At 34.6% G+C, this 15,993-nt stretch overlaps 4 protein-coding genes across 6 annotated transcripts; 2 read left to right on the forward strand and 2 right to left on the reverse strand.

Moving 5' to 3' along the window:
* Window positions 1–124: 124 nt before the first annotated feature.
* On the forward strand, window positions 125–1,015 carry Cby (beta catenin antagonist chibby). Its single transcript, XM_076900520.1, has 4 exons — window positions 125–234; window positions 317–558; window positions 645–760; window positions 869–1,015. The coding sequence occupies exons 2-4, from the start codon at window positions 375–377 to the stop codon at window positions 959–961; spliced, it is 393 nt and encodes a 130-aa protein (XP_076756635.1). The 5' UTR covers window positions 125–234; window positions 317–374; the 3' UTR covers window positions 962–1,015.
* Window positions 1,016–1,120: 105 nt separating this feature from the next.
* Top3alpha (topoisomerase 3-alpha) lies at window positions 1,121–5,358 on the reverse strand. 2 transcript variants are annotated; one of them, XM_076900652.1, is made up of 12 exons: window positions 5,334–5,358; window positions 5,056–5,139; window positions 4,617–4,963; window positions 4,425–4,543; window positions 4,002–4,348; window positions 3,638–3,926; window positions 3,064–3,562; window positions 2,631–2,976; window positions 1,982–2,543; window positions 1,674–1,899; window positions 1,367–1,605; window positions 1,121–1,292 (listed from the first exon to the last, which is right to left on the reverse strand). In XM_076900652.1, the coding sequence occupies exons 2-12, from the start codon at window positions 5,134–5,136 to the stop codon at window positions 1,252–1,254; spliced, it is 3,096 nt and encodes a 1,031-aa protein (XP_076756767.1). In that variant the 5' UTR covers window positions 5,137–5,139; window positions 5,334–5,358; the 3' UTR covers window positions 1,121–1,251. The 2 variants fall into 2 exon arrangements, with proteins under 2 accessions (XP_076756767.1, XP_076756765.1); XM_076900650.1 differs by lacking the exon at window positions 5,334–5,358 and having other exon boundaries at window positions 5,056–5,265.
* Window positions 5,359–6,966: 1,608 nt separating this feature from the next.
* March6 (membrane-associated ring finger (C3HC4) 6) lies at window positions 6,967–11,424 on the forward strand. Of its 2 annotated transcripts, none has more exons than XM_076901593.1 (6): window positions 6,967–7,102; window positions 7,785–8,216; window positions 8,305–9,066; window positions 9,152–9,808; window positions 9,907–10,360; window positions 10,487–11,424. In XM_076901593.1, the coding sequence occupies exons 1-6, from the start codon at window positions 7,100–7,102 to the stop codon at window positions 11,206–11,208; spliced, it is 3,030 nt and encodes a 1,009-aa protein (XP_076757708.1). In that variant the 5' UTR covers window positions 6,967–7,099; the 3' UTR covers window positions 11,209–11,424. The 2 variants fall into 2 exon arrangements, with proteins under 2 accessions (XP_076757708.1, XP_076757709.1); XM_076901594.1 differs by having other exon boundaries at window positions 7,027–7,286.
* Window positions 11,425–12,267: 843 nt separating this feature from the next.
* LOC143427442 (DIS3-like exonuclease 2) lies at window positions 12,268–15,885 on the reverse strand. Its single transcript, XM_076901595.1, has 8 exons — window positions 15,667–15,885; window positions 14,729–15,318; window positions 14,393–14,654; window positions 13,763–14,280; window positions 13,363–13,657; window positions 13,096–13,289; window positions 12,715–12,997; window positions 12,268–12,620 (listed from the first exon to the last, which is right to left on the reverse strand). Exons 1-8 carry the CDS (start codon window positions 15,787–15,789, stop codon window positions 12,516–12,518), a joined length of 2,370 nt encoding a protein of 789 aa, XP_076757710.1. The 5' UTR covers window positions 15,790–15,885; the 3' UTR covers window positions 12,268–12,515.
* Window positions 15,886–15,993: the final 108 nt, after the last annotated feature.

Consider the following 15,993-nt stretch of genomic DNA (forward strand, 5'->3'; position numbering starts at 1 on the left):
CATTATTCGAATATATGTTTCATAAACTCCGTTAAAAGAAATATCTGTCAATTGTAAAGATACGATTGTTATTTTAGTTCATCTTAAATGAAATCACATTTATATGTCTGTTAACTAATATACTGCTTTGCCAACCTCTACGTTTTCCCATTTCTTTCGTCGTATTAGTAAATTTTGAATGACATTTGATGTATAAAGTGACTGAACTGTCTAAGCCCGAGGTGGAATAATAGGGTAAAGTGTGTTTTGTCATCAAGAAGATCGGTATTACGTCAACATTAATATATATACTTCAATAATTAACCTTAACGTTTAGGCGAACCGTTATCATCGAATCACTCGTAAATAACTACGCGTATACATACGTAAACGTGATGCCATTGTTTTCGAATAAATTCTCGCCTAAAAAAACTCCTACGAGAAAGGCAGGAGTTTTTTTAGCGAATAAAGATCTCAGTCCGAAGCGCATAGAAAAAGAACTAGGACTTAACGTGGGTCCTATACGCTTGAAGCTGGGAGATCAAGAAACTGTGTTCGAATCTGGTTCGTGGATTCCAGGTAAAAAAATCCTAACGTAATATCACAATGATAAGTATGTTTTTTTTTCTTTTATAACGAATTATTTGAAATTTGTGTTATTTCAGAATCGGGAAAAATCGGGGGTACGTACAAAGAAAATGAAAGATTAAAGAAGGAAGTGAAAAGATTAGAGGATGAAAACAATTTGTTAAAGCTGAAATTTGAAGTGCTCCTTGATATGGTTATTAACGTTGCATTTTCTTAGAAATATTGAATACTTCACAAAGCATCTAACATTATTCTTCTCCTTGTACACGAAAATCACCGTTTATCTCATTTTATTCCACAGCTGACGCAAACAACGGCAGAATTTCATTTGCAGAAAGAAGAATTAGATAGATTAAAAAAGAAGTCGCCATACAGCAAAGATAGCGAACTTTGATACGGAAAACATACGCTAATTCACGTTTCATCCCTTGCCTCACATCTGAATATACATATTACAATTATACACAGTACAATTAGGATCCTATCTCTAACTAAGCTACTATTAGTTTATACATATACTTATCATTTTATATATAGATATATACATACAAATTATAATAACAGTTTAAGGCACATTGCAAATTTATAAAAATAATATTAATCGATTAATTGATAAATTGCTTCATCATACTTAATTTTTGTAATCTGATTAGTTGTGCGAAGTGTCATGTACTTCTCTGTTCATCAATCCATTGCATTTTGATTGCAAGTTTTTCTTGTGTGTCCTAAAAGAAAATCATAAGCCTCGATGTAAATAATACTTTTTCAGTTCAAGCATTATACACAATAAAATACAGACCTTCGACTCCACATATTCCACATTTTCTTTTACCGGTATTAGTTCGTGGTTTCCTTTCCGTAGTTTGAGCATTTCCTTTTCCTCTAAACGTCTTTTTACCTCTTTCTCTGAAACTACTATTATGCGTATCTGCATCGTTTTCATCGCCCCATTGAAAGAATTTGCAGCTCTCATTCATACCCTTGGGGCACGAATAAAAAGGACGCCCTTTGTTAGGGCCATCTTTCTGTACAATCCTCCTACAATCCACATAAGCAGTTATATCTTTGAAATGTTCTAAACAGAACTCTATTAGACATTTGCTTACCGAACCGCTGTTTCATTACAATTACATTTAATATCTGTCTGCCGTGACGTAGATGGACCTCTGTAGCTACTACTATGAGCACTGAATCCAGCACTTGTGCTTGGAGCTAATGTTCGATTCGAGTCTCTACTTGTATTACTTGGCGCTGGATGGGGACCATCTGATGCCCAAAGAAAAAAATCACAACCAGTACCTTGAGGTTTCGCGCATTTATAAAATAATCTCCCTAAAATATGTTGCAAAATAATAATAATAATAAAAATCGTATTTAAAGAAAAACAATTCATAAATATCCAAGAAATTTATACCATGATTTGGCCCGTCTTTTCGTACTTGTAATTGAATAGCATTTTCATGACAATTACACATGATAGCACTATCATCTGTGTTACCCCACATTGTATTTTGTTCATTGCCTGATGATCTTATTTCTGTAGTTGTGGAATGTGCATTACTAGTCTCAATCCATGTATCATTATCCGAGTCATTTCGTCGTTTCGTATTTTTTTGTCTGCCTGTATTGCCTGTATTGCCTGCACCGCCTCTATTACGATTAGTATTTTGATTTTGAAACAGCCCTACAGACGTGTTATTATGATGTGAATTTATCCTATTCTGAGTGTTCGAGGATGGAGGTCGAGTTCCGTTATTCCTTACGGGAGATGGATTTGAAATGATAGATCCGTCGGTCATACTACGATAACCAGTGTCGTTTGCTTGACTCTGACTTCTAACATTCCCACTCCTTATATTTAATAATTCGTTAAACATAGAATCACAACCACCTATGCAAGTTGTATAAGTAGTGCCATATATAGGGAAAGCATTTCTAGGTAATTTAAACTTTAATTTACGCATTTGTCCAGGGCACTAGAAATAATTGTGTCAATACTGATAACAAATGATACATATTATACGATAACCATGATACATTGTATATAAAAGATATATATTTACCTGTGAACAAACCTCATCCAAAACTTCCACACATTCAATATTTTGGGGAAACCAAATTGCATTTGTACACGTTGGATATCCCATACAACTAATATATTTTCCCGTGCCTTGTCTCCTCTCTTTAAGAACCATATTTGACCCACATTTTGGACACTTAAAAATAGTCAGTTCTTGAGGTGGATTACTAAACTGCATATTTTCTGCTTCGGCCGGTCGTTCATCGAGATAATTAGCTAGAGCACTGTCGATTAAATTAGCACGTTCCATTGCTACTTTGAACACATCACGATATTTCGTTATCTGAGTTTCCAAAACGTCTTTTGGATTTTTTTGTCGATCGCATATTCTGCAGATAAATACACAAGATTATTAATTTACCTAAATATTCGAAAGCTCTTTACACGTTGTTAGAAAATGCACAGAATCGGCGTACAATTTGAGATCCTTTTCTAAATCAGCTCTTAAATCTGGTTTTGACATTTGAAATCCCATACTGTCATAACCCATTACCAATCCAATTCCAAGTTTTCCAGGCATCAAATGCTTTCCATCTGTTAAACCCACGTATTGGCGCGATTTTATCGTATCTATATGATCAGCATGAGTAGCATCGGTACCAATGCCGTATTTATCCATCAAAGTAATTAAATCAGCTTCAGTCAACAACTGTGGTGGACTCGTCTCCTCCTGCACCATGTTTATGCTGGTTGGTCTGAAAACTTGCCCTTCTTGATACGCGTGAATTTCTTTGTCACCCCATTTCTCATATATGTACACATTTAAATAATTTCTTTCAAGAATATGTAAACCATTAGCAATAAATCTTTCAGCAGCTATATCGATCTCTACTGTTGTTTCTTGGCCTAGCGCATTGCTCGATAAGCAGGCCAAAAAGTGACGAACCACAAACTCATAAACTTTCGCCTCGTTGCCTGTTGTTAATATAATCTTATTACAGATTAACGATAAAATACTTTTGGTTAAAGAGAAAAGTTTTGCAGCCATACCTTGTAAATTGTCGGTATACTTTATTGGATGTATAGGAGGATGTGCTTCATCAGTTTTTTTGCCTTCTCTAGGGGTTAATCCTTTTTCTAACAACTGTTGTGCAAAATTACCCCAATCTGGGTGATTTACTTGCTGATTCACCATCGGAGTTAAATTCAATTCTTTTGGGAATATATTTGTTTCCGTACGTGGATAACTAATCAGACCTTGAGTATACAGTTTTTCCGCAATTCTCATAGTTTCCTTTGCACTTAAACGAAGCTTACGAGAACCTTGTTTCTCTAATTCCTAAAGATATTTAATTTAAGTAAATAAATTATACCAAATACACATCTTTTATGGAGACTATCGCTTTCTACCTACCACTGTATCCAATGGCAATGGTCTCCACTTACTCTTGGGTTTAACTAATACTTTTTTTACAGTTGCATTGGGTTGCTCCAAGCACATATCTAAAAGTACCTCGCAAGGTAACTGTTCAAATAATCTTCCTCTTGCCCACCTAAATTCCACAGAAATATTATCACGAATATCCATTACTTTTATCTTCCAATATGGCTCTGGCTTAAATCTTTCTATTGCTAAAAATCTCTCAACCACAAATCCTAGTGTAGGAAACTGGCAGCTACCATAACTAATTAACATGTCAGTTAGAGTCCTGGGGAATACTTTTGTGAGCCTCAATGTTTGAAATCTTGTAAATGCAGCACCTGTAAATGAGGTTCCAATTACATGTAGATCTATAAGTACACCAATTGTATTCAGATACAATAAGTTATTAAATACCTATTCTTAAATCTAATTCACTTCGTACATCAACAGCATCGCTGATTGCTTTATCCGGCTCGCATAGATTCTGAAGAGCTCTGTTTACAGACACTTGTGTAATCTCAGAAAATTTTGCCCTATAACAGCAACATTTTTAATATTTAAATACATAAAATATGATCTTGCGATAAGTGCAATTTATTTTATCACCTATGTATACGGATGTTTGGTTTGATCACACGACAGACTTGAATGATTTCGAAACCAATATTCTCCCCTTCGCGATCGCAATCTGTCCAAATAATCAATGCACCACACTTTTGTACCTCTCTTTCCAAGGTCTTTTTAATTTTAATAGAATTCTCCTCAGAGCATTGTTTCACTACGGGTGCATCGAACAAACTTAACGGATGACAACCTTGCCACTTACGATATGCTCCAACGAATTCATGGTTCAGTAAATGACCAGATACAGAAGTCATGATCATATCGCAATTTTGGTTCCACAAATACGAACTGAATTCATAGATTTTATTGTACGGAGACAATCCTTCTCTCTACAAAACACGATACGATGTAAATATTGTTCGTAACAATTTTCCGTTTCCTCCTCTCTCATGTACTTCATTTAAAGCAATCTTTTAATTACCCGTTTGGAAGTACCGCGAGACAAATAACCCGCGATATTTTTTGCGGCATCGTTCTTTTCCGCTACGTTAAGGACTTTCATGACCTTAACAGAACTACTGAAGTTTACAAAAGGCTGAAAATTCTGCTTCACTATACACAAACTTAACGTCAATTTATGAGATACTTTTGTAACAATAGCGTACATAATAAAAGCATATTATCTTGTTTCCACACGGTTATAACGCTACATCTTTAACGACCTCGCAAAACGTTATTACACTAAGTTAGAAAATGTATCTATCTCTTTTTATGCATTTAAAGCTGCACGTTAAACAGACACAATAATTCATATCGTATTGTGTTTATATCATCTCAGTGGATACATTACACGAGATTTAAATCACAAAAGTAACCTTTCCTTAATTGGCGCCATTTATGTCAGGATAACTTCAAATCCTTGCAATGCTAAAGGTTTGTTTTCACTTGTGATCGATGACACCCGATTGCTGGCCACGTGATGCAACATCTACTATTGATAAGCGGTCCAATGAAAAGTGATAGCACTAAATGCAACTATTTTCTATTGGCAGGTTTATGGAAGAATCAATAATCAATATTTTCAATTCGAATTAATGTTGAACGATTACTACGAAATAGAGAATTTTTAAACAACAAATAAATGATATGTAGTTTATATGTTATAACACAGAGAGAAATAAATTGCTTGTTTATCGATAATCAGACATTTTACACCGAAACTGTACGTACAGAACAATAAAGAATGAATTTTAATAACAACAAGAACTTTTTCAATCATAGCGAAGTAAACTAGTGAAGAACTACTGGCGCCATCTTTGCAAAGAGTACTGAAACTTATGTTCGACCAGTTTCAGCGCTCCTCCAAGAGATGGTGGTAGTAGTTCTTCAGTAGTTTACTTCGCTGTCGATAATTGTGAGCGACCAGTTTGAGCACTTTTCGCAGAGATGGCGTTAGTAGTTCTTTAGCAGTTTACTTCGCTGTCGATAATTATGTGCGACCAGTTTGAGCAGTTTTCACAGAGATGGCGCCAGGGGTTCCAGAGTAAGGTTGACATTATCTGTCTCGCTCTTTCTTATAGCTCCCTTATATATCTTTCTCTCTCTTACCTCTAAAACGGAAAATACATAATAAATTACAATAAAACTACTAAAATATACAATAAATTACAATAAAACTATTATAAAGTTAGATTATAAAAAATAATAAAAACAAGTATAGTCTTATATCTTTGTTTCACGTTAATCTATTTTAGAATCAAAATGAATAAACTGTTTAGTTTAGTCATTTTTAATATTCGTTTATAATGTGGATGAAAAAATGAAATATCACTGCTGACAAAATTCATGAATGAACGCGCATTGGCAGGCGGTATCAGCAGTGCTTCTCGTGCATTTCAATACGTGTAATCCTGGTGATACTTTGAATGTTATTACGAAATCTGAGGGCGCTACCATGATACGCTGGTGCTTTTTGAACTGTTATGTGATTTGTTGCTGTGTTGTCTGGAAGCTATTTTATTCAATGTCATTTCAGAATTAATATATAAAGACTTGTATCTTACTAACCGTTATTTTAATCCCTTTTGGCTAGTATTTAAATATGAAGGGTCAGTATCCTTTGAGAATATGCGAAGCACCCACTGGTAGCTAAACAAATATGAATTGGTTAATAACGTATTAATTTTTCGACTTATAATTTCGTCTACAATGAAACGGGTTTGATACTTCGTTATTAATTTAATTAAATAATCTAATCTATAACTGACCGTTTAGTATTTTTATACCGACCATTTTGGTGATTAAATACTGACCATCTAATTTGTTGCCATATAAGAATGGTATTGCCGTTATGCACGTTATCGCTTTAAAATAGGCGGGTTTCTAGTTACTCAACCATAGAAACACGAGATTTAGGCAATGTACGAAACTTCATCGCATAATAATTCCTATCGAAGAAAATTGTGTACGATTTAGTAGGTATTAGTTGCAATGACATTGCTATTTAATCGAGCCCCTATTGCTTAATGGTAAATACCATTTTGTATAGAATAAAAATGGTGAAACACATGTGCTTTGTAAAAAACAGTAACTTTTTTATTGAAAACGTTGCAAGTGTGTTAACGTAAGAAAGAAAGAGCTGGAGGTAGCAGTAGACATTCTCAATATTTTGCACAGTAATTTTGGATTTTCTGCACCATTATCAAGGCATGCGTAAGTGAATCCTATCGCTCGGTAAATAATGTTATCCAATTTATAAACTTTGATAGAGTCTCACGAAGTGAACGTTGCGTATATACGATATTAAATATGTGACACATTTTATTTTCCTTCTCTTTTATTTGTTTCATTTAATATTTTTTTCTTAAAGTTTATTACGCGTTTAATCATTTTGCGATTGTAATATTAGAATTTTAATTAATCGTACTTGGATAATTTATATACATTTACATAAGCAGTTTCCTAATCTGTATTGTTTCATTAATTAAGAACTATAAATATATTACATATGTATACACATATAGTCGATTTCTGTTTATATGAACCAGTTAAGGAACAAGTTGACTCGTACGACCAGTTCGTTTTCTCTATCTACAATTTTTTGTTTAGTTACTAGAAACATCGTTTATATAGATGAATTAGCAATTAACGATAATTCAAATAACAATGGTTCTGATGGATTTCTGTTAATACTGAATATTATTTTTACAGCAAATTGATTGTTACTTTAATCAATTACTTGAAACAAGGCCAAACATGACGGAGGACATGTCAGGAGCAGACATCTGCAGGGTTTGCAGGTCTGAGGGCCTTGCAGACAGACCCCTCTTTCATCCTTGTATTTGCACAGGCAGTATTAAGTGGATACATCAGGAATGTTTAGTACAATGGATGCGATATTCGCGCAAAGAATATTGCGAACTTTGTGGATACCGTTTCTCTTTCACACCAATTTATAGTCCAGACATGCCACGTCGTTTACCACTGAGGGATGTTATTGGAGGGTTATTTTCCAACATTGTGACAGCAGTAAAATACTGGCTACATTATACCTTGGTTGCGATAGCATGGTTGGGCGTTGTACCATTGACCGCATGCAGAACTTACAGAGCGTTGTTCAGTGGACCTCTCGATCTGGTTCGAGTAAATACCCTTTCATAACTGAAATGTATTTTTTTATCTTTATTACTTAACGATAAAAGATAAAATAATATCATATTTTTTGTTGCAGATAATGTCATTACCAATGGATATGCTGTCTACAGAAAATATGTCGTCAGATGTATTTCATGGATGCTTTGTAGTGACTTGTACTCTGTTCGCATTCATTGGTCTAGTATGGTTAAGGGAACAAATTTTACACGCTGGTGGCCCAGATTGGCTTGAGAGAGATAATATACAGTTACCTCCTGTTGACAATCCAGGACCAAATGCAGAGGTTCCTATGCAACAATTTCAAGAACAAAGAGCTCTTCAACAACAGGAGATTCAAGATAATAATAATATACCACCTTTTGTCGATGAACCACCAATCTTACCAGAGCATTCAAACAACGACAATTTGGTAAACGGGGAAGAACGTAGAGTTGATGATAATGATTTACCGGATAACCAAAGGATAGGTCAGGCCGAAGTAGTTGAGCAACATGTTGCTCCTAGAAGCGCGGAGCAACAAATAGAACATCTGGAACCACCTGTGGTTGCCCGAGACGTAGAACAATTAATACTACCAAGAGATATGGAACAACCTGTACCACCGAGAGATGAATTGGGCATAGACGGTGAACAACCGAACGCAAGAGCTGCCGAAGGATGGAGGGATCAGGGCCAAGGTCAACCGCAAGGAGAAGCCGAAGAAGCAAACTGGAATCCATTAGAATGGGATAGACCCGCAGAAGAGTTAACTTGGGAACGTCTTCTAGGCTTAGATGGTTCCCTCGTTTTTCTTGAACACGTATTTTGGGTCGTTTCTCTAAATACGCTGTTTATCTTGGTATTTACTTTATACACTTTGAATCGAGCATATAATACAAATTAATTAATACGCATCGTTCAAATTGTAATGCTTTTATTTTCAGGTTTTTGCTTTCTGTCCTTACTATATAGGTAGTTTCGCAATAGCGGGCTTAGGACTGCAGGAATATGCGGCTGCGTCGCACTTCGAAGGATTAGTAACTACATTGTGTGGTTATTGTGTTACTGGTGTGTGTTTAGTAATTCTTCACACGTTAGCGGCTCCTCTAGGATTCCAACGTTCTCAACGTTTATTGGGTTTATGTTACGTGATAGTAAAAGTTTCATTACTATCTGTCGTTGAGATAGGTGTACTTCCACTGGTTTGTGGCTGGTGGTTAGACATTTGTTCGTTAGCAATGTTTGACGCTACACTTCGAGATAGGGAATCTTCATTTAAACTGGCTCCTGGTACTTCAATGTTTCTACATTGGCTGGTGGGGATGATTTATATATATTACTTTGCTTCATTTATTCTATTACTGCGAGAAGTGTTACGGCCGGGGGTACTTTGGTTCTTAAGGAACTTGAATGATCCTGATTTTTCTCCCATTCAAGAAATGATACATCTTCCAATTTTAAGACACGTTAGAAGACTTGTCGCATCTGCGGTGATATTTGGAACAGCTATTTTGTTAATGCTGTGGTTACCTGTAAAACTCCTAAGATGGGCATGGCCAGGATTTTTACCGTACACCGTGACTATTCAAAGCGAAACTCAGGTAAGAAAGTAATCAACAAAAAGAGAAAACAATCATTCTTCGCCGTTAAATGATTATGATGTATTATTTTACCTCTTATTTTTTGTTTCTCAAATTAGGTCAGCGAATTGTCTTTAGAGCTATTATTAGTGCAAGTCATTCTTCCTGCATTATTGGAACAATCTGATACGCGTACGTGGTTAAAAGCTCTAATAAGGGGCTGGTGTCGAGTAGTAGCCTGGATGTTAGATCTCCAGTCGTATTTATTGAGAGAACGAACCGAAGACCCAGGCCCGGCGGTAATCGAAGAGCCTAATCATCCGGATTTAGGTGCGGCGCATCAAGCGCTCTTACAAAGAGGAGGCCCAACAGGTTTCCAACCGTATATCAGGCCACGCTGGTTTCCTGCTCGTCTAGTTGGCCTTTTGTTTTGTGTTTGCGTTTCTCTTGTTATTGCTAGTTTAATTGCAATGATTCTCCCTGTTTGGCTTGGACGCAGAGTAATGGCGTTGTGGATGGTCGGAGCCCCGGCTCCGTCTCCACCCGTATTACCACCTACTTTAAGTGGGTCTGGTAAGTTTGCTTCTCTACATATATAATGCTCATCTATCATCCCTGTTGAGACTGTTCTATCTCCCATCTTTGTTACCCCCCTTTTTCCTTTCCTTTTAAATTATATTATTCTTTTTAATTTTTCAGAAACTAATGAAGCTGCAGTTGCTTTATCTGGGCGAGTTCATGAATTGTACACTGTAGCCTGTGGAATGTACGTATGCTGGGCTGCAGCAAGAGGATTAGCATTAGCCTTTTCTTGGTTACCTCGTGGTCGAAGAGCTCTTTTAGATAGAGTAAAACATTGGGCAATTATAGGTGTTAAAGCATCGGTAGCATTTTTCCTACTTATTGGCCTAATACCGCTCTTGTTTGGTCTTCTTCTCGAACTAGTCGTTGTAGTACCATTACGCGTACCACTAGAACAGAATCCTATTCTGTTCATCTGGCAAGATTGGGCCCTTGGTGTATTGTACACGAAAATAGCAACCGCTATTACTATGATGGGACCGGATTGGAGGATTCGCCTTGCAATTGAGCGGGCGTACAACGATGGAATTAGAGAAATAGATTTGAAATTTATCGTTACAGAATTAGCAGCGCCAGTAATATGTTGCTTCGGTCTTGCTTTGGCTGTTCCCTATGCTGTAGCTTACGGAATAGTCCCACTTTTAATTACGAATCTACAAGCGCAAATTCTTATCGCTAGACGTTTATATCCTTTTCTTCTATTAGTACATTTAGTATGTATTGTTATCTACTTTCAAATTCGACAAATCAAAAAATTATATGAACGTATAAAGAATGACAAATATCTTGTGGGACAAAGACTCGTAAATTATGAACATCAAAATAAATCTCAATCGTAAAATACAACAACAATCACAAGCCTTACGCTATCTTGTCTAGTGTAAATGTTTCGGGATGATGTGATGTGAATTAAACAAAAAAATTCTTTAATGTACATTCTCTAGCGCACTTGATGGTAACAGACGCTAACTTACGTTAATTAAACTTTATTATTTAGTATTATAATTTATTAGTATGTAAGCAATACGAAATAAATTTAAAAGACTGTTATTCAATGTATCGCCTCTTTATGTTTTGATGCATTACAGATTGTCGATATCTTGAATCTGAATAGGAAAATATATTGTTTCGAAAGCAACAGTAAATATTTTGTATGGCCAAGGAAAAAAGTGTTATTTTAAAAAAATCGAAATTTACCGTACATATATACATTATTATTATTATTACTCAAGCAAATAATGTTTTAACTATTTCATAAGCTTAATCTTTTTGACTTTAAAAGAATTTAGTGTATAAAGTCTTATTACACTCCACACAATGGATTCTTGGAAAATAAATTCCAAGAATATACTATTTTGAAAGTAAAGTTACACATTATCAGAACACTTGTTAGAGAAGGACAAAAAATAAAGTAATATTGTATAAAATCGATGTCAAGAATGATTGATATTCCAATGAAAAATTAAGAAATATTTATATTTTGGATCTGAATATGGGAATAAAGAAAGCCAAATTCCTTAGAGAACTCTGGAAGCCTCGGCTCTGTACTGTAGTCTTGCGCAACTAAGTAATTCCGATACTAATAAAAAAATTAATGGTTTGAAATTTGTCATACATTATGTATATACATGTAACTACGCAGAAAGAACTAGAAAACTTGTACATCTATTACATGAGATTCTTTTACATAACAATAACGATTTATTTCGTATACTGCTAGAGTATGCTTTGTGCGTGGTATGTATAACATGATTTTATGTACAGATCTAAAATTAGATGTAAGTAAGGACTATTTATTTGTATACGTACTAATCGTTCAGCAATTCATGTAGCTGTACGATAATAAATATGTAAAGATATTGCCGCGATGTACATTAAAATTTAATTGAAATAAATAATGTCCTTGCAAAAAGTTTGATTTATTCTTTACATCCATTTATTTAAAAAATACATTTACGAAATAGAAATAGTTTTTTTTCCTATTAAAATAACCATTTCAGTTTTTGTGCTGTGTAATCCACATAAAAAAATATTAACGAAAAACATATATATGTATATATATATATGTACACAGCCAAAAGTCATTTATATATAAACGTGCATTGCAATAAAAATAGCTTCCCTGATATAATTTATTACCAGGTCATCATAAATCAATTTCCTGGTTCGGTGGTAAAAGATTACCAATTAATTGAAAAGATTCGGTATGCTTTTCAACTCTTATATGTAATAAAGAAAAAACATTTATTATCTGAAAATTATTAAGCAAAATATACTGTTTGTAGAATGCTATAAAACATTCCATTTGCTTAAAAAATAAGTAACATTAATGCATATTGTATTACCTGAGTAACGGCAGGTTGTTTCCAAGAAACATTTATAGTTGGAACCGAACATTCACAAGTGTATTCGACAGCTGCCAAATTTTCCAATTGCGCGAAATTAATCCGTAATTTTATACCAATTTGGCAGAGTATAACATCTATAAAATTTTGTTTTACATTCAACACAATGCCCATGGTGATAATAGGACCCTTCAACTCTATCAAATATGCAAAATACAATTCGCTACTTAGTTCTTCAGCCATTTTTGCATTGTACTTCTTTACATTACAAATTGTCGCTATTCTATTGTGTGTAATAAAAGTAATATAAAAATATTATAAACGTATTCTTAAGCATCGTTATGTCGGTTCGTTATTTCTTTCGCCTCTTCGTTAACTTACGAATTGCACATATTTTTCGACCACCTTTCGGGCAGCTTTACATTCCTTATGGTTGAATAAAGCAAACGATGTACCACGCAATCGGAATATCGTCTAATTGGAGAAGTAAAATGCGTGTAAAGTGGTACACTTAAGCCGTAATGCCACAATTCCTCCATTGTTGTCACGGTAGACGAACATTTGTATGTTGCCCTCTAGGAATGTAAACAATTAGTGTAAAAATACATTAGCTAATTTTATAAGCATTACAATAAAGAAAACTCATACAGTCATAGCTTTGGAACAAAGACTATTGATAACCATCATTCTATACTTCGTTGTTATTTTTGTTTCATCGTCCTCGGTTCCCAATTCTTGTTCATAACGTTTGATACTAGCCTGTAAGGATCCAGATGATTCAATATCTAAATGAATACCAAGTCTTTGCAGATTATCTTTAGTTATACTAAGGATATGTTTTGAGGGTTCCCTATGATTACGTAACAAAGCAGTCTCTGGAATTGTATTATACAGATGTGTAGCAACTGTCATATTAGCTAGCAACATAAACTCTTCTATAAGCCTAAAATATATGTATATACATATATATGTATGTATATATGTTTAGATATAATATACAATTTAATTGATATATTCCATACATTATCATTAAAAATAATATAAATACCTATGACTATCTTGCTGTTCTTGTATACTATACGATAATGGTAAGCCAGTGATTCTGTCAATGCTAACATACAATTTTGGTTGATCTATTCGTAGTGCGCCCTTTTGAAATCTCTTATCACGCATTTGAGTAGCTAAATTGTGTAGAATGTTTACTTTTGCCGACAATTCGCTAAGACTGAAGTTTCCGCTTATACTTAATAATTCATTCAATCCAGTATCTTCTGGATCCTTGATAAATTTCTGAGCATGCTTATAGGCCATTTGACAACACGATTTTATTACAGTTTTAGCAAAACGATGCGTAACAATTTCTGTATTTGGCGTTATTTCCCAAATTACAGAAAAAGCTAACTTGTCCTGACCAGGTGTCAGAGAGCATACTTGACATAATTGTTTTGGTAACATATGATATACATTATCTGTCATATATACGGTTGTTGCTCGTTTTGAAACCTGGATATCTAATGGAGATAAAAATTCTAGATAATGAGTAACATCTGATATGTGTACACCAATCTATAACAAAAAAAAGGAGATATATATATATCTATACTTAAAGATAGAAGACAATATCTAAGTGAATAAAATAACAAAATAGAAAGTAGCTTTTAAAAAGCAACTAAATTACTTCATAGTTCCCATTTTCCAAAAGTCTGCAAGAAATTGCATCGTCTAAGTCAACTGCAGTGTCAGGATCAATAGTAAACACACATTCGTGTCTCCAGTCCTCCCTATCTTTTAAATCATTTTCTGTCAAACAATAGTCACTATTTGGAAGCCCTTCTATCACTTCTGGACTATAAGGTGTTACATCTAAATCATGTTCAAGTAATATTGCATTCGACGCTGCTTTTATATCACCGATACTTCCGACTATTCTCTCAAGATTCCTATTTTTATAACGTAACATGCTAACAGTCTTTGAAGCTTTCAGTTTTTCACATTGAAAAATTTATTATCATACCCAATTGCAAATGCAGGCTTCACCCAATCAGTTATAGCAGCTAGATACATTGTGTCTTCATAATTACTTGGGCGCACAGCAAATTGTTCCAATGACTTTTCAGTTATTTTAATTAATGGCACACGCTGATCTCTTGGATAGAATAATGTATTCGCGCCTCGTTGTTTGAAATATCCGATCGCTTTTCTTGAATGTAATTTTTCTCGTATGCAAACGACAACGCCTGTCTTCTGTAGCTGCCCTTGATTCATGTGCCATTTTTCCGACGGATTTACATATGCTACGACATAATCCCCATCAAATGCTCGATTTCTATCCCTTAAACCATGAATCAATAGATCAGATTCATCATCGGACAATGATATATAGGCATATTTATAACAGCTGGGATTAACACGTAAATATCCCTCTACATATTCTGGATCAGCAGAATTTTGATTTTTTAAAAGTATATCGATCTTCTTTTGTGGAATATATTTAGGAAACGGTCCTTTCTCTTTGAATGATTTTAATTGTTGGTCCTTAGTATTATTCTTTGTTTTTTCTTTACCACCTGTATTTTCACAATTAGACGTTTCTCTCGTTTTATTCTCTACTTTGTTTGTTTTGAAGACGTTCGGTTTTTTCTGTAGAATACAGAAACACATATATTGGATACGATCGTGTAACTAACAGACGATAAATAGAAAATAAACAAATACCTCCTCGTAATTATTTCCACGGTTCGCTACATTTTGTACAGATTTCTTGGAATGCAAGTGTTTGATCGATGATTCGGTAATAAAGTTTTTAATACTATTCGATGTGCCAACTGTATCTCCATCGTGTTTGTCAATAACACCCGATACTGGTATGCTACTTTTATCTTTACGCCGACATTTATCGGTAGCTGTCAGTTTTAATACAGACATTTTCATGTTTAATGCCTTGCCAGAGACTTCCCTCCCAGAGGTCTGAGGTACCACTTCACTTTTATTTTTATTTACTTTACGGTTCATTTTTTTCGGATACGCTGGCTGACTTTGAGCAACAAAATCCGGGGAAGTTGATTCTTTCGACATGATTCTATCTTTACAGTTATTACTTACTCGAATATACAGTTAATTGCGATCAGCCTGTCGCGTGTAATTGTTGTTTTGTAACACGATGAAATACTGTTCTAACGCGTACTAATTACACATGTTGAGGTTAAAACGGTTAAAAGGAAAACTGGTCAATTTTGCTTATATTCGAAAGATAACATATCGGATAATATTTAACGATAA

The sequence above is a fragment of the Xylocopa sonorina genome, chromosome 9, assembly GCF_050948175.1.
Source record: "Xylocopa sonorina isolate GNS202 chromosome 9, iyXylSono1_principal, whole genome shotgun sequence".
Taxonomy (NCBI): Eukaryota; Metazoa; Arthropoda; class Insecta; order Hymenoptera; family Apidae; genus Xylocopa; species Xylocopa sonorina.

Bases quoted from the DNA above. Each gene is read 5' to 3' on its own strand.
- Top3alpha (XM_076900650.1), bottom strand. From the start codon at position 5,241: ATGTACGCTATTGTTACAAAAGTATCTCATAAATTGACGTTAAGTTTG. The intron at 4,544-4,616 runs GTGATAAAATAA...TTGCTGTTATAG, and splicing joins CCAAACATCCGTATACATAG to GGCAAAATTTTCTGAGATTA. The intron at 1,606-1,673 runs GTAAGCAAATGT...TGTGGATTGTAG, and splicing joins TGTAATGAAACAGCGGTTCG to GAGGATTGTACAGAAAGATG.
- LOC143427442 (XM_076901595.1), bottom strand. From the start codon at position 15,789: ATGTCGAAAGAATCAACTTCCCCGGATTTTGTTGCTCAAAGTCAGCCA. The intron at 15,319-15,666 runs GTCTCTGGCAAG...AACAAAGTAGAG, and splicing joins CTCAGACCTCTGGGAGGGAA to AATAAAACGAGAGAAACGTC. The intron at 14,655-14,728 runs GTATGATAATAA...TTATAAAAATAG, and splicing joins AAGCCTGCATTTGCAATTGG to GAATCTTGAGAGAATAGTCG.
- March6 (XM_076901593.1), top strand. The intron at 9,067-9,151 runs GTATTTACTTTA...TTTTATTTTCAG, and splicing joins TAAATACGCTGTTTATCTTG to GTTTTTGCTTTCTGTCCTTA. The intron at 10,361-10,486 runs GTAAGTTTGCTT...TTAATTTTTCAG, and splicing joins ACCTACTTTAAGTGGGTCTG to AAACTAATGAAGCTGCAGTT.
- Cby (XM_076900520.1), top strand. From the start codon at position 375: ATGCCATTGTTTTCGAATAAATTCTCGCCTAAAAAAACTCCTACGAGA. The intron at 559-644 runs GTAAAAAAATCC...GTGTTATTTCAG, and splicing joins ATCTGGTTCGTGGATTCCAG to AATCGGGAAAAATCGGGGGT. The intron at 761-868 runs GTTATTAACGTT...TTTATTCCACAG, and splicing joins TTGAAGTGCTCCTTGATATG to CTGACGCAAACAACGGCAGA.